At 48.6% G+C, this 27,707-nt stretch overlaps 1 protein-coding gene across 1 annotated transcript in view; it reads left to right on the forward strand.

Annotated features, from left to right (window-relative positions):
* Nucleotides 1-27,707, forward strand: part of SEPTIN12 (septin 12) — a 121,118-nt gene that overhangs the window by 28,492 nt on the left and 64,919 nt on the right. The window contains exon 2 of the mRNA XM_069734757.1: nt 8,907-10,520. Coding sequence (XP_069590858.1) covers nt 8,907-10,520 — 1,614 coding nt within the window. The remainder of the gene's footprint in view (nt 1-8,906; nt 10,521-27,707) is intronic.

Below are 27,707 nucleotides of genomic sequence, written 5' to 3' on the forward strand. Positions count from 1 at the left end.
GACTGGATGTTGAGCAGTTCAATAAGGGAGGCCATCACCCAACAAGTCTTTTACTGAACATCAGCTTGGTGGGGACTATATACACTAGATGGCGGGTGCATAGCGTCACAATATGGAGCGTCTTCACAGGAAGTCTCTACTTCTTCACGTTTACTTGTTCCTGCCTTAAGTCTCTCTGTCTTCACCGCTACAACAGCCCAGTCAGTGAGCGTCGTATTCTCAACCTGCGGCTCTGCGTTCTCTTCCCCCTTATATGGCCAGTACGTATCTTCTCCGCTTGCTGGCGCCTTGGAGATCCCTCCCGGGTCACTCTCTTCATTTCTCGTACTCTGTTCTCTCCCGACCCGTTACCTTTATGACTTGTAAACTTGAGGCCGTACTGCTAGGTGTCCTATCCCAGGACCCGTCTGCAGTTTATCACTCCGTCCTTCAGTCACTTCTCCTTTCTTTACTCTGGATCTCGCTATCCAGCGTATTGGTCTCCACTCACATCAAGGACACCGTCTCTACTGACTAGTCAGACCTTGGGTCTGCTTCTGGCCCATGCTGGGCACTATCTTACTTCCTGACAGGAAACTGTCTCTGTCCCTTCACCTTCTCACCTCTCGCTCTGGGCTAGTCCCAAACATCAACCCTAACTCTCCATACTGTCTGTCAAACTACCACACTGTCACTAATAACGCATATCGTAATACACATTACGCATCAAGGTTCATTTACAACTATATATGAGTCTTCAAGGGGAAACGTGGGCAGTAAGTCCATCTTATAATACCATCTGCTGAGCCCTGTATCTAATCCTATCATGTGTGAAATGTTGTCTGCTAATCTGTGTATCTAATCTTATCATGTGTGATACTGTCTGTTGAGCCATGTATCTAATTACTCCTATCATGTGTGATATATTGTCTACTAACCTGTGTATCTAATCCTATGATGTGTGATACTGTCTGCTGAGCAGCTGTGTATCTAATAATATGATGTGTTATACTGTCTGCTGAGCCATGTATCTAATCCACCATGTGTGATACTGTCTTATGAGCTGTGTATCTAATCCTTTCCTGTCTAATACTGTCTGCTGAGCCGTGTATCTAATCCTATTCTGTGTGATACCATCTTATGAGCTGTGTATCTAATCCTATCCCGTGTGGTACGGTCTGCTGAGCCGTGTATCTAATCCATCATGTGTGATACTGACTGCTGAGCCGTGTATCTAATCCTTTCCTGTCTGATACTGTCTGCTGAGCCGTGTATCTAATCCTATTCTGTGTGATACCATCTTATGAGCTGTGTATCTAATCCTATCCCGTGCGGTACGGTCTGCTGAGCCGTGTATCTAATCCATCATGTGTGATACTGACTGCTGAGCCGTGTATCTAATCCTTTCCTGTCTGATACTGTCTGCTGAGCCGTGTATCTAATCCTATTCTGTGTGATACCATCTTATGAGCTGTGTATCTAATCCTATCCCGTGCGGTACGGTCTGCTGAGCCGTGTATCTAATCCATCATGTGTGATACACTCTTATGAGCTGTATATCTAAGCCTAGTACATTGGCTGCTGTATCTAATTCCAAAATGGCTGACTGTAGATTTCCCTCTTTTTGCCATTTTTCTGTTATACTAATAAAAAATACTATTATTCTTGACATGCGCTGTCCCTTTAACAGATAATCCCTGCGGCTCCTGAGCCCATTAGTTCTGGCCTGTCTCACCTGCACCTCTCCCCTCATCCCAGGCCGCCCACCTCTGACCCTGTCCTCCTCCCTGTCTTCAGGAGGTGACTGGAATTCCATAGACTCATTTACTTTCCCAAAGCTGGCGTGTGCCAACATGTGGCCCTAACACCCACACGGGACCCGGAACCAGGCCCCTCAGAACCGTCAATGTGACCGGATCTACCGAAAAAAATCTGATTACTACGGCAGAGGGAAACAATGGAAAGCAGCTGGCTAATGCTTTTAGCAACCAATCACAGCCCAGCTTTCATTTTACTAGAGCAGTTTAAGAAATCAAAGCTGCTCTGTGATTGGTTGCTATGGAAAACATGGAAGCCCATTTTGCTAAATGAGGCCTGGTATGACCCTTTTTTTATATTGCGTTGTCAGGCAGTATGTCCATAGCAACCAGAGGTGTAAGGACTTGTCACTGCCCCTCAAGTCTGATTAATAAGTCTCAGACCATCACATTGACCTAGCACATTTGGAGGTGTGATGCTGTAGTTGTCAGGGGTCCCGGGCCTGGTAGTCAGCTCTGTTCCTGGTTTTTTTTTCTGCTCATTGTCGCCCCCTGTTGAGTAATATAGGGGTTGGTAAGAAGACCGGACCTGTGTAGGATGGGGGGAGAGCAGGGAAGGGTCCGGGTATACCGTAGTAGCGGACTATTCATATATTCATACTTATCAATTGTCCCAAATTCTCAGATAGTCTCGAAAAATCCAGGCCTTTCTAGACTAAAAAATAGGTGGTTCTTAAGTAAACCCCGCCCAAACATGGACGTTTCTTGACAGGTAGGATCAAATCATTCCCAAGATGGAATTAAAGGGGACCGGTGACTAGATTAAAAGTGTCCAGTTTTGGTTCTTATTATATTCCCATTGTTCCCCTAACTATTACATTTTTTTACTTTTTCAAATCCGCCATACGGTTCCAGAGATATTGGCCTTTTTACTCAGAGCTTTGCTGAAGGGGCGTGGCTCTCAGATTTGTCTGGGGGAGTGTCTTGTGGCTGCTCTGCATAATTACCCCATGAGCCACGCCCACTAAGCAGAGACTATAAAAATGAGTACTAAGTAAAAAGGCTCATATCTTTGGAACCGTACCGCGGATTTATAAAGAACAAAAAACAGAATGCTCAGCTGAACAAAGGGATTAAAATAAGGGCAAAACCCGAACACATTTCATCGGATGAAATGTTCCCTTTAAACACCTTTTCTAACACTAATGTTGGTAAATATGTGTATGTGGGGATTTTTGTGGGTATTCCCAAGCAAAGCTTAAAATGTCCCCAATTTTTCACTTGTTTTGGGTGATCAGTTGACAAATGGAAGTTCTGCATACGCTTAAAAAATGGCTGTGGAGCACGATCTGCTGTTTCTGGGAGTATTCTAGGGAGGGCAATGACTGATTCACCTAGTAATTAGAATAAATTGGATAATAACCTGCTAATTAGTTACATCCCAAATAATAATGTGGCCCAGTGGGACTCCTCAGTGCACATCCCAGAGCTAAACCCTTCCAGATGACACACACACATGCATTGCTGCATTGTCAAACAGTGGGATCCTCAGAGCGGTGGCAGCAAAAATTGCCATCATTCAGATAATTAAAATGAATATTCAAGAGGGACGTTCGCTGCTGGTAATTTATGCAAGTATTCTGATACAGAGCTCCAAATCCCCAACGTGGACTTAAGAGATAAATAACACATTTCTTTTGGCCACCACTAGGGGGAGCTCAGGAGCTGACTGCAGACTGTGTTATTATTGATTTCTATGTGTAATCAGTCTGCAGTGAGCTCCCTCTAGTGGTGAATGCAGGGAGGAGTTCTATCAAATCAATGCAGGGGATTTGGAGCTTTGTATAAGTAAAAACTGATCTCCAACATGTATAGATATATTAGGAAATGATCAGTGCTGAATAAGGGACCTAAAAGCATGGTGTTAAAATAGTAGTTCAGGGCGGATGTGATCAGGGAGCCCGCCCGGCCATATGTGTCCATGTCCCCCACAAGAATCATCATGCTTAGTTACCATGTGGCCATGTTTTTGTTCCTCTTCTCCTCACTATGGGGGGCGTCCTCACTGGGGGGTAAAGTTTCAGGATAAACAATTAGCTGGGAAGTAACCCCCCTTCTGAGAAAGCTGCTGATAAGATCTGAACTCAGGGAACAGATGGTGAAGAGGCAGAGACTGCAGGGGAGGAAGAGGAGGAGGCCGCAGGCAAAAGGACACCAAACCTCAGCTCCATGACCCCCAAAACCACATCCTAGGTACAGGTCGGCTCAGATCCATGTTTCTAAAGTCAGACACTAAATGCTTAGCCAATGTATCTCATTTGTGACACTGTCTTCTAAGTATCTGTATCTGGGATACTTCTGAGCCTGTGTGATACTGTCTGCCGAGCAGTGTATCTAATTTCGGATTCTTTCTGCTGAGCAAATGTATCTAATCTGTGATAATGAGCTAATGTGTGATACTGTCTTCTGATGTGTGTACAGTATCTAATCTTATCATGTGTGATACTATCTGCTGGGCCATGTATCTAATTCTAGCATATGTGATACTGTGCTGAGCCGTGTATCTAATCCTATCCTGTGTGATACTGTCTGCTGAGCCGTGTATCTAATCCTATCCTGTGTTATACTGACTGATGAGCCGTGTAACTAATCCTATCCTGTGTGATACTGTCTGCTGAGCCGTGTATCTAATCCTATTCTATATGATACTATCTGCTGAGCCATGTATCTAATCCTATCCTGTGTGATACTGTCTGCTGAGCTGTGTATCTAATCCTATCCTGTGTGATACTGTCTGCAGAGCTGTGTATCTAATCCTATCCTGTGTGATACTGTCTGCAGAGCTGTGTATCTAATCTTATCCTGTGTGATACTGTCTGCAGAGCCGTGATACTGTAGTGCAGAATCTGTGTATCCAATCCTATCCTGTGTGATACTGACTGCTGAGCTGTGTATCTAATCATATCCTGTATGATACTGTCTGCTGAGCTGTGTATCTAATCCTATCCTGTGTGCTGCTGTGTGCTGAACTGTGTATCTAATCGTATCCTGTATGATACTCCCTGCTGGGCTGTGTATCCATTTCTAGCATGTGAGACTAGTGCAGAATCTGTGTATCTAATCCTATCATGTATCTCAGCTTTTCCTACAGGATGCTCTCTGGGGCTGTGGGAATGTAATGTCTGCCTGTTACATAGTGACAGATGACAGGCGGCGTGATGTCGTGCATCAGTCGGGTACCGCGCTGCTTCCCATCATTCCCGTTGCCCGCAGTGATGTGATCCCGGATCTTACAACCCGGGACCTTTGATGCCGCCCGATCTCGCACCCCGGGACCTTTGATGCCGCCCGATCTCGCACCCCGGGACCTTTGATGCCGCCCGATCTTACACCCTGGGACCTTTGATGCCGCCCGATCTTACACCCCGGGACCTTTGATGCTGCCCGATCTCGCACCCCGGGACCTTTGATGCCGCCCGATCTCGCACCCCGGGACCTTTGATGCCGCCCGGGAACGCTGCCCTTCTCCCACATCCCATATGACAACCGGGGACATTTAAAGTGACAGGATCCGAAGTGGAGCTCTGCCTGCGAGTCGGCTCCGGCGTGGCCTTCATGCCTATCTGTAGAATTTGGGATCTGGGGGATCAATATAGGATGATGGAGATCCCAGCCCAACCTTTGTGGGTACTCAGGGGGGGGGGGGTCTCCTATGAATTCTATCAGTTTTCCATGCATCTGATTTCGGACTGAAGCGCGTCGGTCACTTCCTATTTTCCATATTCCACTTCCTGTCATTTGACGTTTACGTAAAAAAAATATATTAAAAATGTAGAGGAAATGGATGGGGACAGATGATAAGGGATCATCACCCATCATCCACTCCCGCTGGCTGTAATGTAAAGCATGGCTGCCCTCGGACAGGAGGCCTCGTCTGGAGCCTCCGCTCAGGAAGTGGAGGATAAGTCGAATGTCAGCTCTGGAGCTTCGGCGCTAGAAAGTGATCCTGCACAGACGGCCTTAATTCACTTCCTCTCTCTTCACAAGCCATAAGTGGGGCTAAGGGTCATCCCGGGACTGTCCATGGTGGATGAGAAGAGAGCCATATGTCTCATTTCCTGGGGCCATACATGGCCTTGTTTATGGAGGAGGCGGCCATCTTTATATATGGGTACTACTGTCGTCTAGGCCTTGGGGCGACTTCATGTTTTTTTGGGAGTTTATATTTGTTTTTTAGGATCAACCCAAGAAGAAAAATGCAAACTCCATGTAGTGTGTCCCACCAACACACTGCCCACATTTGGAATAGGTGACATTAAAGTATGTAAGATATGACCCCAAACCAGTTTTAGGGGGTCCTAGATTAACATTTATGAACTTTTTTTGTTTAGTTCCATAAAGAATGCAGTTAATGATATAAAAGGAATATGATATTTCTTCCAGGAAGCAGTCTCCATATAGGGGTGAGGTATATCGACGATGTTTTTTTCCTTTTCTTCCATAATTAAGAAATGAAGGGGTTAATTTCTTATACATTCTTCCAGTTGAATCCTCCATCATGGCCGTATAATATGGGGGTGGTAGAGGGACCTGGCAGCCATATGTCTCCATGCCCTGGAGGAGACATTTTTGGGAACAATTGTTATAATTGTTTAGTTCCTCTTGTTTTTTGTTTTTTTTTTCTAATCCTTTTATGTCTGGAATGGAATGGAAGTCTCTACAGTGAAGTTTATTTAACCTTTTGATGTTTTAGGAAATGTTTATCCCTATCCTGTTGGCTTCATATGTTAAAGTTTCTATATGGCCAGAAACTTTTCTTGCTTGCAGTACCACTTTTCACCACCATCGATGTCAGTACTATCCATAGACAATAATGCAACAGCGCCCCCAAGCATCTAACTGTAATGTAATAAAGAATCCATTTTTTTTCACATATTGTGGCAAAGTTTACAGTTTTTCCACTTCTCACAGCATCTGCTCAGTGTATTCTACATGTTATTTAAGTTCAGGTTGCATGAAACAAGGCACAATAATAGATTAAAGCTCTTTAATGCACTTAGAGAAGCACAGAGGGTTTCAGGAGAGGAGTATGCTGATTTTGGGGAGGGTGCGGAGAAAGGGGGTAGCGACTTGTCTCATCTGATGATGGTGGTGAGGATAGGGTTGCATGTCACCTGCTTGAGGGAGGGAATGGAGAAAAGTGGAAGGCCATTTAATGGAGCTTAGGGTTAGGGATAACCCTAACATCAGCAGCACAGAGTATGTCAGGAAATGTATGCTGTTCCTGGAAGAAAAAGCAAAGGAATGCCGATGAGTGGGATGTAAGAGACTGAGAGATCCATAGTGGAAGGATCAGCCTCACAGCAGCACAGAGGAATAATGCAGGAGGAGACGCACTCTTTGAATCCGGGCTCCGCTGCTTGCAGGCGTAATTTTGTAGTTGCAGATATGTGCCATGGAGGTAATGAGGCCCCGATCTCGCGTGTTTGCACATGACCCCCTTCATCATCACCGGCCGCCTGGGGGGGAGCAGCGTTTAGCGAAATACATGTCATCTCATCAGACCTTTACTTAGTTCTGCACCAAGTCATGACCTACGGGGAGGCAGCGCCACAAATCCATCACACTGGTGGGAACATCTTGGCTCCGAAGTTGGATGAGCTGTCAATCAATCCACCCTCCCCGCCCTGCTGGAAAAGGTCCCAGAGACGCCCTGCACTACACTCACCCGCCCAGGTACCAAACCCTCAGCTGTGAGAAGTACAGGCCTGATCTATCTCTTATCTATCTATCCACCTTTTTTTTTAATCCCATATGACCCCCCAATGTCTTACACTTCATGGCCCACGTTCTGGGGGTCTGTGATCTATTTATACAGAAGGCACAACATCTCTATAACGGGGGCAGTAACTGGAGAGCGGACAGACATATGTGCGGTACAGCTGTGCGTCGGCCTTCTACATTCCTCCGACACAGACCCCCATTGTTCCTACCTTTAATGGATAAAGGACATTGTGGGTTTTCTGGAAGTTCAGAATTACAATGTTATTAAGTCAGGTTTTTTGGCCGCCGTTCCCTTTTATGATAAGACCTTATATGGTTTGACTTGGTACGACCCACATGGATCCCGACGTTCTTCTCAGCGTAGAATCGCTCCTTTTCCTGTTTTTCATAAATGTAGTTTTGTTCTTGCGTTCCTCCGTCTTGAGGGTAATAAATCTCGTAGGTCTTGGAGGATGTGGTCTGTGAAGGTGATCATGTCTACACTTTTGAACTACTACCAGATGAGTGGCGCCCAAATAAGGTCTGGAGTGCAAGATCCATCATCTCGGGAGTAGGGTGGGAACTTGAAGAAATATCTAAGATCCTTAAATCTGACCTCTAGGATCTCCATTGATCACGAGACTTGGGGTTCTGGGGTCCTCAAATGAATGGGTGAATTCATGCCCAACTTGTTTATGTGTTGGTAGTGACCACCGCTTCCATAGATAGTAAATGGAGCTGTGGTCACCAGTCGGTGGTGATCTTAGTGGTGGGACCTCCACTGATCATAGTTTTACTGGCCAACCAGTATGGTGGTCTTCCATCTCTTCCCTGACAGATGTCAGGTAAAAGACTGGTCAGACATGTTCAGTTTGAATACTGCCAATCGTTTTGTTCTCAGGGATGGCGGACGGAACCTAACGTGCATGTGTCAAATGAGCTCACTGCAGTGCATGGTCAACCATTTAACAACCCACCTATGATGGTCTTGAATCTTGTATTTGGTGTTGAAAGTTAACCTCAAAAGTTTCTATCTACTCTTACTTTATATATCAAGAACTGCATTCACAACTCCACTGGTTAACATGTGGACTACTAATATCTTAGCATGACTGCCTGCTATTCACATAAGGTATTGTCCTCACTGTGAACTTCAGCCATAGCAAAACATGAAGAACTGAAATGTGAAGGCCTATAGCCAAAAATTGAAAAAAGCAAAATTGTGAATTCACCTAGAAGTAACTGCGTTTAAGACCTCATGTATAGTATCTCAAGGTCAAAAGAACCCTAGTAAAGCAAAGGGTTAAAATATTATGCTTTCGGAAGTCACTCCCGCTCTGTTTACTGGTGGAAAGTACTTGTATTCTGAATTTCGAGGACCTAACTATTCTTTCATTTTCTCCACAGCTTTGAAAAGATCATTTGACATGGAGGACATCGATGATACCCCTGTGTTTTCCTCAACTTCTCCACTTGCATCTCCCTTCAGTCCGAGTCAACCTTCTGTGACACGAACAAGCAATGGTGACAGCCAGATATCTACAGGATCCCACCAGCCACTCTATCAATCCCGAATCCGTATCAGTTCCAGCTGTAGTCCATCCCAGAGTCCCGTTCTCAAATCCAGGATTACCAGCAGCTTGTCCTTTAACCGTGGGACCATGCAAATGGCTAAGGCCAATGGAACGGCAGGTCATGGACTCACCCGTGTTTCTTCTTTCCAAACACGAGTTCATCCAAGTGGCTTTTCTTCTTCTGGACAAGGCAGTGACAGCGAGAGCCTCCATAGTTCTACATCAAGCCTGGAGTGCTCAGTTCCAACTAAACCTTTTCAATCACTCCGTCCTACACATATGTTAGTGGGCCAGCATGGCTCCGCGGTCACAATGTCGAATGTAACCAGCCCAGTTCTGAAAAAATTCTCCTCCCATGGAAATATGTTTCATTCTGAAATTGAGCGATCTGGAGTTCGTCTGGTGCCATTGCCTTCTAAGAATCATGGTTCTTTGCCATCTCTAGATCTTCACATCGCTGAAGACCCAATTCCTGACTTGGTTCCTTCTCCTGATGCCGGATATCCACCATCAGAGGGATGGAGTTCACCGTCACCAGACTACAAACGTCCTCTGTCAAGGAATGCCCCATCAATTAGTCGTGAACCTTCGTTTTCCTCTTCTTCGTCCTCATCACCACCAACCGAATGTGCTCCTATCAACTGCAATTTAACTTCCTCACCTTCCCCTCCTCCGGTTTTTGGGCCGGTGCTACCTGCCACTCTTCAGAAGTTCCCAGTGTCTTTGCCGAGCTCTATAGGAAGGTCCAATGGTTCTGGTCTAGAACAGCTTAACAAACCATTGCCACGGACACAACTAAGAGTCAACCTACACTCTATGTCTAGTGTATCTTCTCATCCAACCAAGGAAAAGTCAGAAGTGGCCTTCAAGAGTCCATCACCCATGATATCGGGTGGGAGGACATCAAATGCCAATAACTTTGTCAACCAAATGCCACCCATTCTGGGCATTTTGATGCAAGACCACCACCAAGAACATGTCCAAGATCCAAGCCACATCAACAATGTGAAGCCATCAGAGATAAATTTTTCAACGGAGAGGCTCAGATCTATGATGCGGAGGGCCAACTCCTTCAATAAAGCTGATAATGACGTCGTTCAAGGTCATTGCGTTCGAGAGGAAATGGTCATTGAAAAGTCAGCAGGTCGGGTAGCCGATCTTATAAAGAGCGTACAAGAAACAGTAGCCCAAGAAAAGTCAACCTTCTCAAGTAGAATGCAAGGAAATGGACATGCGATCTCAATGTCCTATGTACATGATGGCCTGCAAAACCTGAGGCTCTCAGAAGAATCCAGGAATGGAGTTCCCCCAATGAACCATTGCCTTCACAGTGAACCCAAGAGTAAGGTACCACCAGAGACCCCCGTAATGCTGGTATCAAGTAAGGAAGAAGATCCGCTAACTTCGGAGGAAGCAAAATTACCGATCACAGATTGTATCATGCAAGGTAAGAAATCTATATGTAATAGGGTAATGATCTGGGCAATCTTGATGTCTCCTAAGCAGAAATATTATGCCATGTGGAGATGTGTTCTGGCGTTTGTATAACACGCCGTGTGATTTTCACTGTAAAGCAGAAAATAATTACCGAAGTGAGTCAGAGGTGACCTCATTCACACCTCCGAATATGACTGACCGACCAATGAGCGTTGACCCTGGAGACATTATAGTATCTGCTGGGCAGCACACATGTTCCAAGTACCCTCTAAAAATCTTGGACGTCGGAATAAACTCTAGTGACCCCTACAGTGTTCCAAAAAAATCAGCTGGAAAGGTTCCTTTAAAAATTGACAAGGGAGGAGGGGGCTCATTGTGAATCAAAAGGGGGGACAAGCCCAGACCTGCTTATTTGGAGAACAACTGCTGGCTACTCTCCCAGTTTTGGGAAAGGGAGGGTGAGGTATTTCTCCAGCTCATCTATCTCGCCCCCCTCCTCTTCTGGCTTGGCACAAGTCGGCATCCCTTACTCCAGTTTGTCTCCTGGGCCAATGAGGGGAAGGAGGGAAAGCATGCGTGAAGTAGGGAGGGCAACAACGTGCTCCAAACTTCATCTACCTTACAACCAGATGTTCTATAGAAGCTGCGAAATAGATGGCCCGAGAGCGAGGACATCAAGGTCTCGTGGTGAAGGTGGTGAAACCATTTACGTCACTGGCTCTTGGTGGATCTGCATTCGGTTAGACCATAAGGCCAATACTATTGGAAAATAGCCAAAAACAGGTATATGGGAAAGGGGCCTATTGACCATAGGTGGCTTCATCTAGTGATGGTTCCTTCTATCTTGGTGGGAATCAAACATATGAACCAGATTAAGGAGACATCCACCCTAAGGCACCATGGTAGTTGGGTTGTGTCTCATGCCTGGATGGACCTGTAGGTATCTCACCTTCTAGAAACAAAGCATCCACCACCAGAGGTACTGACCACTGGACACAGGTTGTATATAGTGGACAAGCCCTTTCAGTGGTTCCATTCCTAGATTCGCTCCATTAGTGGGTACCTGTACCGTGTCTTACGGTAGTTTACATGCAATTGAGTGAGAGCGCCCGGGCGTTATACACAGTTTATTATTACAAAGGATTTAGCTGTAAGTTTATTTAAAGAAATTCTCTGACACCCGAAGCAGCTGAACAAACAGCCCCGCACATATTGTGTGCGGCACAATCGCAGCGCCGAGGTATTGTCCCCACCGCAGCACAAAGCATTCTGGGAAAGCACCTACTGCACAATGCAAAAATTAAACCTCTTCCAAACCTTACCCTTGACCCCTTCATTCTAGTAATTCCTGTTTCCCCCCGACAGGATAAATAATATTAATCAATAATAGCAATTAAAGGGTTAAAGTTGATCAACAAAATGAGAAGGAGCAAGAAAAGAAGAGGAAGAATCCAGGGAATAGTTATATTCTTGCACATAGTAGTAGTATTATAATAGTTATATCCTTGTACATAGGGGCAGTATTATAGTAGTTATATTCTTGTATATAGGAGCAGTATTATAGTAGCTATATTCTTGTACATAAGAGCAGTATTATAGTAGTTATATTCTTGTACATAGGGGCAGTATTATAGCAGTTATATTCTTGTACATAGGGGCAGTATTATAGTAGTTATATTCTTGTACATAGGGGCAGTATTATAGTAGTTATATTCTTGTATATAGGAGCAGTATTATAGTAGTTATATTCTTGTACATAGGAGCAGTATTATAGTAGTTATATTCTTGTACATAGGGGCAGTATTATAGTAGTTATATTCTTGTACATAGGGGCAGTATTATACTAATTATATTCTTGTACATAGGGGCAGTATTATAGTAGTTATATTCTTGTATATAGAGGACAGTATTATAGTAGTTATATTCTTGTACATAGGGAGCAGTATTATAGCAGTTATATTCTTGCACATAGGAGCAGTATAGTAGTTATATCCTTGTACATAGGGGCAGTATTATAGTAGTTATATTCTTGTACATAGGAGCAGTATTATAGTAGCTATATTCTTGTATATAGAGGACAGTATTATAGTAGTTATATTCTTGTACATAGGGAGCAGTATTATAGCAGTTATATTCTTGTACATAGGAGCAGTATTATAGTAGTTATATTCTTGTACATAGGGGCAGTATTATAGTAGTTATATTCTTGTACATAGGAGCAGTATTATAGTAGTTATATTCTTGTACATAGGGGCAGTATTATAGTAGTTATATTCTTGTACATAGGAGCAGTATTATAGTAGTTATGTTCTTGTACATAGGAGCAGTATTATAGTAGTTATATTCTTGTACATAGGTGCAGTATTATAGTAGTTATATTCCTGTACATAGGAGCAGTATTATAGTAGTTATATTCTTGTACATAGGAGCAGTATTATAGTAGTTATATTCTTGTACATGGGGCAGTATTATAGTAGTTATATTCTTGTACATAGGAGCAGTATTATAGTAGTTATATTCTTGTACATAGGAGCAGTATTATAGTAGTTATATTCTTGTACATAGGAGCAGTATTATAGTAGTTATATTCTTATACATAGGAGAAGTATTATAGTAGTTATATCATTGTACATAGGGGGGCGGTATTATAGTATTCGGTGCATGGTTGCGCAGTTTTTTGTCCATGCTTGTCTCCGGTATACATTGGCAGCCTCTATCCCTGTCAGCCTTCAGTCTGCACCTCATACTACGTCTGTGAAGAATGTGGATTGGCACCTCTAGGTATTTCACGCCGTACATGTAGAAACAGGTGCAGGTTCCATGATTACAGTACGGCGGCCGATGGCGGGCCAGATTCCTGGCCCTTTGCACTTCCATCCATTCTCCTGTATGGGGCTCATTGACAGACTAATGTCAGTGAATGACTTGTTAATTTGAGAATACCTTAAAGTCTAAGTTGACAGCCGCCATGAGCGTTGGGCCTCGCGCCCTTGGGGTGGGAGACTGTTTGCGGGATGACAGCGGTACAAGCAGGTCAGACATATGAGAGACAGTGAGAGGAAACGGAGAGCGCGCTATTCAGAGGATCAGTGAGAGTGACAGCCAACCACGTTACGTGGAGAAAGACGGGCAGTGAGTGATGGGAGAGTGTAGTAGTGGGATACGTGTGGCCCCACCGAGGAATGCTACATATGAGGAGCTCGCTGCCTGCGCTGCGTGGGATGAGCCCAGGATTAAGTATAAAAAGAACTATAAACCCACCGCAAAGCATGATGGGAGATGGTATGCCACCTTTTATCCAGATTGATGTCCATGTGGTTGTCAGATATCACGACGGAGGCTTACACAGCCGTCCATCATATCGTCCAACATGCCGTCCATCACGCCACCCCTCACATCGTCCATCACGCCACCCCTCACATCGTCCATCACGCCATCCCTCACATCGTCCTTCACGCCATCCCTCACATCGTCCATCACGCCACCCCTCACATCGTCCATCACGCCACCCCTCACATCGTCCATCACGCCACCCCTCACATCGTCCATCACGCCACCCCTCACATCGTCCATCACGCCACCCCTCACATCGTCCATCACGCCACCCCTCACATCGTCCATCACACCACCCCTCACATCGTCCATCACGCCACCCCTCACATCGTCCATCACCCATCCCTCACATCGTCCATCACGCCATCCCTCACATCGTCCATCACGCCACCCCTCACATCGTCCATCACGCCATCCCTCACATCGTCCATCACGCCACCCCTCACATCGTCCATCACGCCACCCCTCACATCGTCCATCACGCCACCCCTCACATCGTCCATCACGCCACCCCTCACATCGTCCATCACGCCACCCCTCACATCGTCCATCACGCCACCCCTCACATCGTCCATCACGCCACCCCTCACATCGTCCATCACGCCACCCCTCACATCGTCCATCACGCCATCCCTCACATCGTCCATCACGCCATCCCTCACATCGTCCATCACGCCATCCCTCACATCGTCCATCACGCCATCCCTCACATCGTCCATCACGCCACCCCTCACATCGTCCATCACGCCACCCCTCACATCGTCCATCACGCCACCCCTCACATCGTCCATCACGCCACCCCTCACATCGTCCATCACGCCACCCCTCACATCGTCCATCACGCCACCCCTCACATCGTCCATCACGCCATCCCTCACATCGTCCATCACGCCATCCCTCACATCGTCCATCACGCCATCCCTCACATCGTCCATCACGCCACCCCTCATATCGTCCATCACGCCACCCCTCACATCGTCCATCACGCCACCCCTCAGATCGTCCATCACGCCGTCCCACACATCGTCCATCACGTTGCCCTTCATGTCATCCCTCATGTCATCGATAATGCCGTCCCTCATGTTGTTCATCATGTTGTCCATCATGTCGTCACTCATGCCATCCATCCAAAAATGTTGTCCTTCATGTCATCCCTCATGTCATCCATCATGTCGTCCATCACGTGGTCCCTCATGTCATCCATCATGCTGTCCATTATTTCACCCATCATGCCATCCCTCATGTCGTCCATCATATCGTCCATCATATCATGCATCATTTCGTCCATCATGTCATCCCTCATGCCATCCATTATGTGGTCCATCCTTCATGTCACCCCCTTATGTTATCGATCATGCCATCCATCATGTTGTCTCTCATGTCGTCCCTCATGCCATCCATCATCTAGTCTATCATGTCATCTCTCATGCCGTCCCTCATGTTTTCCGTCATGTCTTCCATCTTGTTGTCCATCATATCATCCTCATGTTGTCTATCATGCTGTCCATCTAGTAGTCCCTCATGCCGTCCCTCTTGCCATCCCTTATGCCGACCTTCATGCCGTCCATCATGTCGTTCATCATTTCGTCCATCATGTCGTCCCTCTTGCCATCCATCATGTCATCCTTCATGTCATCCATCATGCCATCCATCATGTCGTCCTTCATTTCTTCTGTCACGTCGTCTTCCATCGTGCCGTCCACCATGTTGTCCACCATATCGTGCTGCACAGGAGGAAGATTTACACAGACAGCGGAGTCCATAAATTACAGGGCAGCACGGATTTATACACCGAGCGCATCTACTATAGGAGTACAGCTGAGATACACAGGATCAGACACACATATCCACCCCCCCAGAGGGCATCTACTACAGGAGTGCGGCTGAGATACACAGGATCAGATACACATATCCTCCTCCCCAGAGGGCATCTACTACAGGATCGAGGCTGAGATACACAGGATCAGACACACATATCACCTCCCCAGAGGGCATCTACTACAGGAGCGAGGCTGAGATACACAGGATCAGACACACATATCACCTCCCCAGAGGGCATCTACTACAGGAGCGAGGCTGAGATACACAGGATCAGACACATATATCCACCTCCCCAGAGGGCATCTACTACAGGAGCGAGGCTGAGATACACAGGATCAGATACACATATCCACCTCCCCAGAGGGCATCTACTACAGAGCGAGGCTGAGATACACAGGATCAGACACACATATCCACCTCCCCAGAGGGCATCTACTACAGGAGTGCGGCTGAGATACACAGGATCAGATACACATATCCTCCTCCCCAGAGGGCATCTACTACAGGAGCGAGGCTGAGATACACAGGATCAGACACACATATCACCTCCCCAGAGGGCATCTACTACAGGAGCGAGGCTGAGATACACAGGATCAGATACATATATCCACCTCCCCAGAGGGCATCTACTACAGGAGCGAGGCTGAGATACACAGGATCAGACACACATATCCACCCCCCCAGAGGGCATCTACTACAGGAGCGAGGGTGAGATACACAGGATCAGATACATATATCCACCTCCCCAGAGGGCATCTACTACAGGAGTGCGGCTGAGATACACAGGATCAGATACACATATCTTCCTCCCCAGAGGGCATCTACTACAGGAGCGAGGCTGAGATACACAGGATCAGACACATATATCCTCCTCCCCAGAGGGCATCTACTACAGGAGCGAGGCTGAGATACACAGGATCAGACACACATATCACCTCCCCAGAGGGCATCTACTACAGGAGCGAGGCTGAGATACACAGGATCAGATACATATATCCACCTCCCCAGAGGGCATCTACTACAGGAGCGAGGCTGAGATACACAGGATCAGACACACATATCACCTCCCCAGAGGGCATCTACTACAGGAGTGCGGCTGAGATACACAGGATCAGATACATATATCCACCTCCCCAGAGGGCATCTACTACAGGAGCGAGGCTGAGATACACAGGATCAGACACACATATCCACCCCCCCAGAGGGCATCTACTACAGGAGTGCGGCTGAGATACACAGGATCAGATACACATATCCTCCTCCTCAGAGGGCATCTACTACAGGAGCGAGGCTGAGATACACAGGATCAGATACATATATCCACCTCCCCAGAGGGCATCTACTACAGGAGCGAGGCTGAGATACACAGGATCAGACACACATATCCACCTCTCCAGAGGGCATCTACTACAGGAGCGAGGCTGAGATACACAGGATCAGATACATATATCCACCCCCCCAGAGGGCATCTACTACAGGAGTGCGGCTGAGATACACAGGATCAGATACACATATCCTCCTCCCCAGAGGGCATCTACTACAGGAGCGAGGCTGAGATACACAGGATCAGATACATATATCCACCTCCCCAGAGGGCATCTACTACAGGAGTGCGGCTGAGATACACAGGATCAGATACACATATCTTCCTCCCCAGAGGGCATCTACTACAGGAGCGAGGCTGAGATACACAGGATCAGATACATATATCCACCTCCCCAGAGGGCATCTACTACAGGAGTGCGGCTGAGATACACAGGATCAGATACACATATCTTCCTCCCCAGAGGGCATCTACTACAGGAGCGAGGCTGAGATACACAGGATCAGATACATATATCCACCTCCCCAGAGGGCATCTACTACAGGAGTGCGGCTGAGATACACAGGATCAGACACACATATCCTCCTCCCCAGAGGGCATCTACTACAGGAGTGCAGCTGAGATACACAGGATCAGACACACATATCCACCTCCCCAGAGGGCATCTACTACAGGAGTGAGGCTGAGATACACAGCATCAGACACACATATCCACCTCCCCAGAGGGCATCTACTACAGGAGCGAGGCTGAGATACACAGGATCAGACACACATATCCACCTCCCCAGAGGGTATCTACTACAGGAGCGAGGCTGAGATACACAGGATCAGACACACATCACCCCCCCAGAGGGCATCTACTACAGGAGCGAGGCTGAGATACACAGGATCAGATACACATATCACCTCCCCAGAGGGCATCTACTACAGGAGTGCGGCTGAGATACACAGGATCAGATACATATATCACCTCCCCAGAGGGCATCTACTACAGGAGCGAGGCTGAGATACACAGGATCAGACACACATATCTTCCTCCCCAGAGGGCATCTACTACAGAGCGAGGCTGAGATACACAGGATCAGACACACATATCCACCTCCCCAGAGGGCATCTACTACAGGAGCGAGGCTGAGATACACAGGATCAGACACACATATCACCTCCCCAGAGGGCATCTACTACAGGAGTGCGGCTGAGATACACAGGATCAGACACACATATCACCTCCCCAGAGGGCATCTACTACAGGAGTGAGGCTGAGATACACAGGATCAGACACACATATCCACCTCCCCAGAGGGCATCTACTACAGGAGCGAGGCTGAGATACACAGGATCAGACACACATATCACCTCCACAGAGGGCATCTACTACAGGAGCGAGGCTGAGATACACAGGATCAGACACACATATCCACCTCCCCAGAGGGCATCTACTACAGGAGTGAGGCTGAGATACACAGGATCAGATACATATATCACCTCCCCAGAGGGCATCTACTACAGGAGCGAGGCTGAGATACACAGGATCAGACACATATATCCTCCTCCCCAGAGGGCATCTACTACAGGAGCGAGGCTGAGATACACAGGATCAGACACACATATCCTCCTCCCCAGAGGGCATCTACTACAGGAGTGAGGCTGAGATACACAGGATCAGACACATATATCCTCCTCCCCAGAGGGCATCTACTACAGGAGCGAGGCTGAGATACACAGGATCAGACACATATATCCACCTCCCCAGAGGGCATCTACTACAGGAGCGAGGCTGAGATACACAGGATCAGACACACATATCCACCTCCCCAGAGGGCATCTACTACAGGAGCGAGGCTGAGATACACAGGATCAGACACACATATCCACTTCTCCAGAGGGCATCTACTACAGGAGCGAGGCTGAGATACACAGGATCAGACACACATATCACCTCCCCAGAGGGCATCTACTACAGGAGCGAGGCTGAGATACACAGGATCAGACACATATATCCACCTCCCCAGAGGGCATCTACTACAGGAGCGAGGCTGAGATACACAGGATCAGACACACATATCCACCTCCCCAGAGGGCATCTACTACAGGAGTGAGGCTGAGATACACAGGATCAGACACACATATCCACCTCCCCAGAGGGCATCTACTACAGGAGCGAGGCTGAGATACACAGGATCAGACACACATATCCACCTCCCCAGAGGGCATCTACTACAGGAGTGAGGCTGAGATACACAGGATCAGACACACATATCACCTCCCCAGAGGGCATCTACTACAGGAGCGAGGCTGAGATACACAGGATCAGACACATATATCCACCTCCCCAGAGGGCATCTACTACAGGAGCGAGGCTGAGATACACAGGATCAGATACATATATCCACCTCCCCAGAGGGCATCTACTACAGGAGTGAGGCTGAGATACACAGGATCAGACACACATATCACCTCCCCAGAGGGCATCTACTACAGGAGCGAGGCTGAGATACACAGGATCAGACACACATATCCACCTCCCCAGAGGGCATCTACTACAGGAGTGCGGCTGAGATACACAGGATCAGACACACATATCCACCTCCCCAGAGGGCATCTACTACAGGAGCGAGGCTGAGATACACAGGATCAGACACACATATCCACCTCCCCAGAGGGCATCTACTACAGGAGCGAGGCTGAGATACACAGGATCAGATACATATATCCACCTCCCCAGAGGGCATCTATTACAGGAGCGAGGCTGAGATACACAGGATCAGACACACATATCCACCTCCCCAGAGGGCATCTACTACAGGAGCGAGGCTGAGATACACAGGATCAGACACACATATCCACCTCCCCAGAGGGCATCTACTACAGGAGTGAGGGTGAGATACACAGGATCAGATACACATATCACCTCCCCAGAGGGCATCTACTACAGGAGTGAGGCTGAGATACACAGGATCAGACACACATCACCTCCCCAGAGGGCATCTACTACAGGAGTGAGGCTGAGATACACAGGATCAGACACATATATCCACCTCCCCAGAGGAAATCTACTACAGGAGTGCGGCTGAGATACACAGGATCAGACACATATATCCACCTCCCCAGAGGGCATCTACTACAGGAGTGCGGCTGAGATACACAGGATCAGACACATATATCCTCCTCCCCAGAGGGCATCTACTACAGGAGCGAGGCTGAGATACACAGGATCAGACACACATATCCACCTCCCCAGAGGGCATCTACTACAGGAGCGAGGCTGAGATACACAGGATCAGACACACATATCCACCTCCCCAGAGGGCATCTACTACAGAGCGAGGCTGAGATACACAGGATCAGATACACATATCCACTTCTCCAGAGGGAATCTACTACAGGAGCGAGGCTGAGATACACAGGATCAGACACACATATCACCTCCACAGAGGGCATCTACTACAGGAGTGAGGCTGAGATACACAGGATCAGACACACATATCCTCCTCCCCAGAGGGCATCTACTACAGGAGTGAGGCTGAGATACACAGGATCAGACACACATATCCACCTCCCCAGAGGGCATCTACTACAGAGCGAGGCTGAGATACACAGGATCAGACACATATATCCACTTCTCCAGAGGGCATCTACTACAGGAGCGAGGCTGAGATACACAGGATCAGACACACATATCACCTCCCCAGAGGGCATCTATTACAGGAGCGAGGCTGAGATACACTGGATCAGACACACATATCCTCCTCCCCAGAGGGCATCTACTACAGGAGTGCGGCTGAGATACACAGGATCAGACACATATATCCACTTCTCCAGAGGGCATCTACTACAGGAGCGAGGCTGAGATACACAGGATCAGACACACATATCACCTCCCCAGAGGGCATCTATTACAGGAGCGAGGCTGAGATACACAGGATCAGACACACATATCCACCTCCCCAGAGGGCATCTACTACAGAGCGAGGCTGAGATACACAGGATCAGACACACATATCCACCTCCCCAGAGGGCATCTACTACAGGAGCGAGGCTGAGATACACAGGATCAGACACACATATCACCTCCCCAGAGGGCATCTACTACAGGAGCGAGGCTGAGATACACAGGATCAGACACACATATCCTCCTCCCCAGAGGGCATCTACTACAGGAGCGAGGCTGAGATACACAGGATCAGACACACATATCACCTCCCCAGAGGGCATCTACTACAGGAGTGCGGCTGAGATACACAGGATCAGACACACATATCACCTCCCCAGAGGGCATCTACTACAGAGTGAGGCTGAGATACACAGGATCAGACACACATATCACCTCCCCAGAGGGCATCCACTACAGGAGCGAGGCTGAGATACACAGGATCAGACACACATATCACCTCCCCAGAGGGCATCTACTACAGGAGCGAGGCTGAGATACACAGGATCAGACACACATATCACCTCCCCAGAGGGCATCTACTACAGAGCGAGGCTGAGATACACAGGATCAGACACACATATCACCTCCCCAGAGGGCATCTACTACAGGAGCGAGGCTGAGATACACAGGATCAGACACACATATCCACCTCCCCAGAGGGCATCTACTACAGGAGTGAGACTGAGATACACAGGATCAGACACATATATCCACCTCCCCAGAGGGCATCTACTACAGAGCGAGGCTGAGATACACAGGATCAGACACACATATCCACCTCCCCAGAGGGCATCTACTACAGGAGCGAGGCTGAGATACACAGGATCAGATACATATATCACCTCCCCAGAGGGCATCTACTACAGGAGCGAGGCTGAGATACACAGGATCAGACACACATATCCACCTCCCCAGAGGGCATCTACTACAGAGCGAGGCTGAGATACACAGGATCAGACACACATATATCCACCTCCCCAGAGGGCATCTACTACAGGAGCGAGGCTGAGATACACAGGATCAGATACATATATCACCTCCCCAGAGGGCATCTACTACAGGAGCGAGGCTGAGATACACAGGATCAGATACATATATCCACCTCCCCAGAGGGCATCTACTACAGGAGCGAGGCTGAGATACACAGGATCAGACACACATATCCACCTCCCCAGAGGGCATCTACTACAGAGCGAGGCTGAGATACACAGGATCAGACACACATATCACCTCCCCAGAGGGCATCCACTACAGGAGCGAGACTGAGATACACAGGATCAGACACACATATCACCTCCCCAGAGGGCATCTACTACAGGAGCGAGGCTGAGATACACAGGATCAGACACATATATCCACCTCCCCAGAGGGCATCTACTACAGGAGCGAGGCTGAGATACACAGGATCAGACACACATATCACCTCCCCAGAGGGCATCTACTACAGGAGTGCGGCTGAGATACACAGGATCAGACACATATATCCTCCTCCCCAGAGGGCATCTACTACAGGAGCGAGGCTGAGATACACAGGATCAGACACACATATCCACCTCCCCAGAGGGCATCTACTACAGGAGTGCGGCTGAGATACACAGGATCAGACACACATATCACCTCCCCAGAGGGCATCTACTACAGGAGCGAGGCTGAGATACACAGGATCAGACACATATATCCACCTCCCCAGAGGGCATCTACTACAGGAGCGAGGCTGAGATACACAGGATCAGACACACATATCCACCTCCCCAGAGGGCATCTACTACAGGAGTGCGGCTGAGATACACAGGATCAGACACATATATCCTCCTCCCCAGAGGGCATCTACTACAGGAGCGAGGCTGAGATACACAGGATCAGACACACATATCCACCTCCCCAGAGGGCATCTACTACAGGAGCGAGGCTGAGATACACAGGATCAGACACATATATCCTCCTCCCCAGAGGGCATCTACTACAGGAGCGAGGCTGAGATACACAGGATCAGACACACATATCCACCTCCCCAGAGGGCATCTACTACAGGAGCGAGGCTGAGATACACAGGATCAGATACACATATCACCTCCCCAGAGGGCATCCACTACAGGAGCGAGACTGAGATACACAGGATCAGATACACATATCACCTCCCCAGAGGGCATCTACTACAGGAGCGAGGCTGAGATACACAGGATCAGACACACATATCACCTCCCCAGAGGGCATCTACTACAGGAGCGAGGCTGAGATACACAGGATCAGACACACATATCCACCTCCCCAGAGGGCATCTACTACAGGAGCGAGGCTAAGATACACAGGATCAGACACACATATCCACCTCCCCAGAGGGCATCTACTACAGGAGTGCGGCTGAGATACACAGGATCAGACACATATATCCTCCTCCCCAGAGGGCATCTACTACAGGAGCGAGGCTGAGATACACAGGATCAGACACACATATCCACCTCCCCAGAGGGCATCTACTACAGGAGCGAGGCTGAGATACACAGGATCAGACACATATATCCACCTCCCCAGAGGGCATCTACTACAGGAGCGAGGCTGAGATACACAGGATCAGACACACATATCACCTCCCCAGAGGGCATCTACTACAGGAGCGAGGCTGAGATACACAGGATCAGACACACATATATCCTCCTCCCCAGAGGGCATCTACTACAGGAGCGAGACTGAGATACACAGGATCAGACACATATATCCACCTCCCCAGAGGGCATCTACTACAGAGCGAGGCTGAGATACACAGGATCAGACACACATATCCACCTCCCCAGAGGGCATCTACTACAGGAGCGAGGCTGAGATACACAGGATCAGACACACATATCCACCTCCCCAGAGGGCATCTACTACAGGAGCGAGGCTGAGATACACAGGATCAGACACACATATCCACCTCCCCAGAGGGCATCTACTACAGGAGTGCAGCTGAGATACACAGGATCAGACACACATATCACCTCCCCAGAGGGCATCTACTACAGGAGCGAGGCTGAGATACACAGGATCAGACACACATATCCACCTCCCCAGAGGGCATCTACTACAGGAGCGAGGCTGAGATACACAGGATCAGACACACATATCCACCTCCCCAGAGGGCATCTACTACAGGAGTGAGGGTGAGATACACAGGATCAGACACACATATCACCTCCCCAGAGGGCATCTACTACAGGAGCGAGGCTGAGATACACAGGATCAGACACACATATCACCTCCACAGAGGGCATCTACTACAGGAGCGAGGCTGAGATACACAGGATCAGACACACATATCCACCTCCCCAGAGGGCATCTACTACAGGAGCGAGGCTGAGATACACAGGATCAGACACACATATCCACCTCCCCAGAGGGCATCTACTACAGGAGCGAGGCTGAGATACACAGGATCAGACACACATATCACCTCCACAGAGGGCATCTACTACAGGAGCGAGGCTGAGATACACAGGATCAGACACACATATCCACCTCCCCAGAGGGCATCTACTACAGGAGTGCGGCTGAGATACACAGGATCAGACACACATATCACCTCCCCAGAGGGCATCTACTACAGGAGCGAGGCTGAGATACACAGGATCAGACACACATATCCACCTCCCCAGAGGGCATCTACTACAGGAGCGAGGCTGAGATACACAGGATCAGACACACATATCACCTCCACAGAGGGCATCTACTACAGGAGCGAGGCTGAGATACACAGGATCAGACACACATATCCACCTCCCCAGAGGGCATCTACTACAGGAGCGAGGCTGAGATACACAGGATCAGACACACATATCACCTCCCCAGAGGGCATCTACTACAGGAGTGCGGCTGAGATACACAGGATCAGATACACATATCCACCTCCCCAGAGGGCATCTACTACAGGAGCGAGGCTGAGATACACAGGATCAGATACATATATCCACCTCCCCAGAGGGCATCTACTACAGAGCGAGGCTGAGATACACAGGATCAGATACACATATCCACCTCCCCAGAGGGCATCTACTACAGGAGCGAGACTGAGATACACAGGATCAGACACACATATCACCTCCCCAGAGGGCATCTACTACAGGAGCGAGGCTGAGATACACAGGATCAGATACATATATCCACCTCCCCAGAGGGCATCTACTACAGAGCGAGGCTGAGATACACAGGATCAGATACATATATCCACCTCCCCAGAGGGCATCTACTACAGGAGCGAGGCTGAGATACACAGGATCAGACACACATATCACCTCCCCAGAGGGCATCTACTACAGGAGCGAGGCTGAGATACACAGGATCAGATACACATATCCACCTCCCCAGAGGGCATCTACTACAGGAGCGAGGCTGAGATACACAGGATCAGATACATATATCCACCTCCCCAGAGGGCATCTACTACAGAGCGAGGCTGAGATACACAGGATCAGACACACATATCACCTCCCCAGAGGGCATCTACTACAGGAGCGAGGCTGAGATACACAGGATCAGATACACATATCCACCTCCCCAGAGGGCATCTACTACAGGAGCGAGACTGAGATACACAGGATCAGACACACATATATCCACCTCCCCAGAGGGCATCTACTACAGAGCGAGGCTGAGATACACAGGATCAGACACACATATCCACCTCCCCAGAGGGCATCTACTACAGGAGTGAGGCTGAGATACACAGGATCAGACACATATATCCACCTCCCCAGAGGGCATCTACTACAGGAGCGAGGCTGAGATACACAGGATCAGACACATATATCCACCTCCCCAGAGGGCATCTACTACAGGAGCGAGGCTGAGATACACAGGATCAGACACACATATCCACCTCCCCAGAGGGCATCTACTACAGGAGCGAGGCTGAGATACACAGGATCAGATACATATATCCACCTCCCCAGAGGGCATCTACTACAGGAGCGAGGCTGAGATACACAGGATCAGACACACATATCCACCTCCCCAGAGGGCATCTACTACAGGAGCGAGGCTGAGATACACAGGATCAGACACACATATCCACCTCCCCAGAGGGCATCTACTACAGGAGTGCGGCTGAGATACACAGGATCAGACACACATATCACCTCCCCAGAGGGCATCTACTACAGGAGCGAGGCTGAGATACACAGGATCAGACACACATATCCACCTCCCCAGAGGGCATCTACTACAGGAGCGAGGCTGAGATACACAGGATCAGACACACATATCACCTCCACAGAGGGCATCTACTACAGGAGCGAGGCTGAGATACACAGGATCAGACACACATATCCACCTCCCCAGAGGGCATCTACTACAGGAGTGCGGCTGAGATACACAGGATCAGACACACATATCACCTCCCCAGAGGGCATCTACTACAGGAGTGAGGCTGAGATACACAGGATCAGACACACATATCACCTCCCCAGAGGGCATCTACTACAGGAGCGAGGCTGAGATACACAGGATCAGACACACATATCCACCTCCCCAGAGGGCATCTACTACAGGAGTGAGGCTGAGATACACAGGATCAGACACACATATCACCTCCCCAGAGGGCATCTACTACAGGAGCGAGGCTGAGATACACAGGATCAGACACACATATCCACCTCCCCAGAGGGCATCTACTACAGGAGTGCGGCTGAGATACACAGGATCAGACACACATATCCACCTCCCCAGAGGGCATCTACTACAGGAGTGAGGGTGAGATACACAGGATCAGATACACATATCCACCTCCCCAGAGGGCATCTACTACAGGAGCGAGGCTGAGATACACAGGATCAGACACACATATCACCTCCCCAGAGGGCATCTACTACAGGAGCGAGGCTGAGATACACAGGATCAGACACACATATCCACCTCCCCAGAGGGCATCTACTACAGGAGCGAGGCTGAGATACACAGGATCAGACACACATATCACCTCCCCAGAGGGCATCTACTACAGGAGTGAGGCTGAGATACACAGGATCAGACACACATATCCACCTCCCCAGAGGGCATCTACTACAGGAGCGAGGCTGAGATACACAGGATCAGACACACATATCCACCTCCCCAGAGGGCATCTACTACAGAGCGAGGCTGAGATACACAGGATCAGACACACATATCCACCTCCCCAGAGGGCATCTACTACAGGAGTGAGGCTGAGATACACAGGATCAGACACATATATCCACCTCCCCAGAGGGCATCTACTACAGGAGTGAGGCTGAGATACACAGGATCAGACACATATATCCACCTCCCCAGAGGGCATCTACTACAGGAGCGAGGCTGAGATACACAGGATCAGACACACATATCACCTCCCCAGAGGGCATCTACTACAGGAGTGAGGCTGAGATACACAGGATCAGACACACATATCACCTCCCCAGAGGGCATCTACTACAGGAGCGAGGCTGAGATACACAGGATCAGACACACATATCCACCTCCCCAGAGGGCATCTACTACAGGAGTGAGGCTGAGATACACAGGATCAGACACACATATCCACCTCCCCAGAGGGCATCTACTACAGGAGCGAGGCTGAGATACACAGGATCAGACACACATATCCACCTCCCCAGAGGGCATCTACTACAGGAGCGAGGCTGAGATACACAGGATCAGACACACATATCCACCTCCCCAGAGGGCATCTACTACAGGAGCGAGGCTGAGATACACAGGATCAGATACACATATCCACCTCCCCAGAGGGCATCTACTACAGGAGCGAGGCTGAGATACACAGGATCAGACACACA

Source organism: Ranitomeya imitator, chromosome 7 (genome assembly GCF_032444005.1).
Source record: "Ranitomeya imitator isolate aRanImi1 chromosome 7, aRanImi1.pri, whole genome shotgun sequence".
NCBI lineage: Eukaryota > Metazoa > Chordata > Amphibia > Anura > Dendrobatidae > Ranitomeya > Ranitomeya imitator.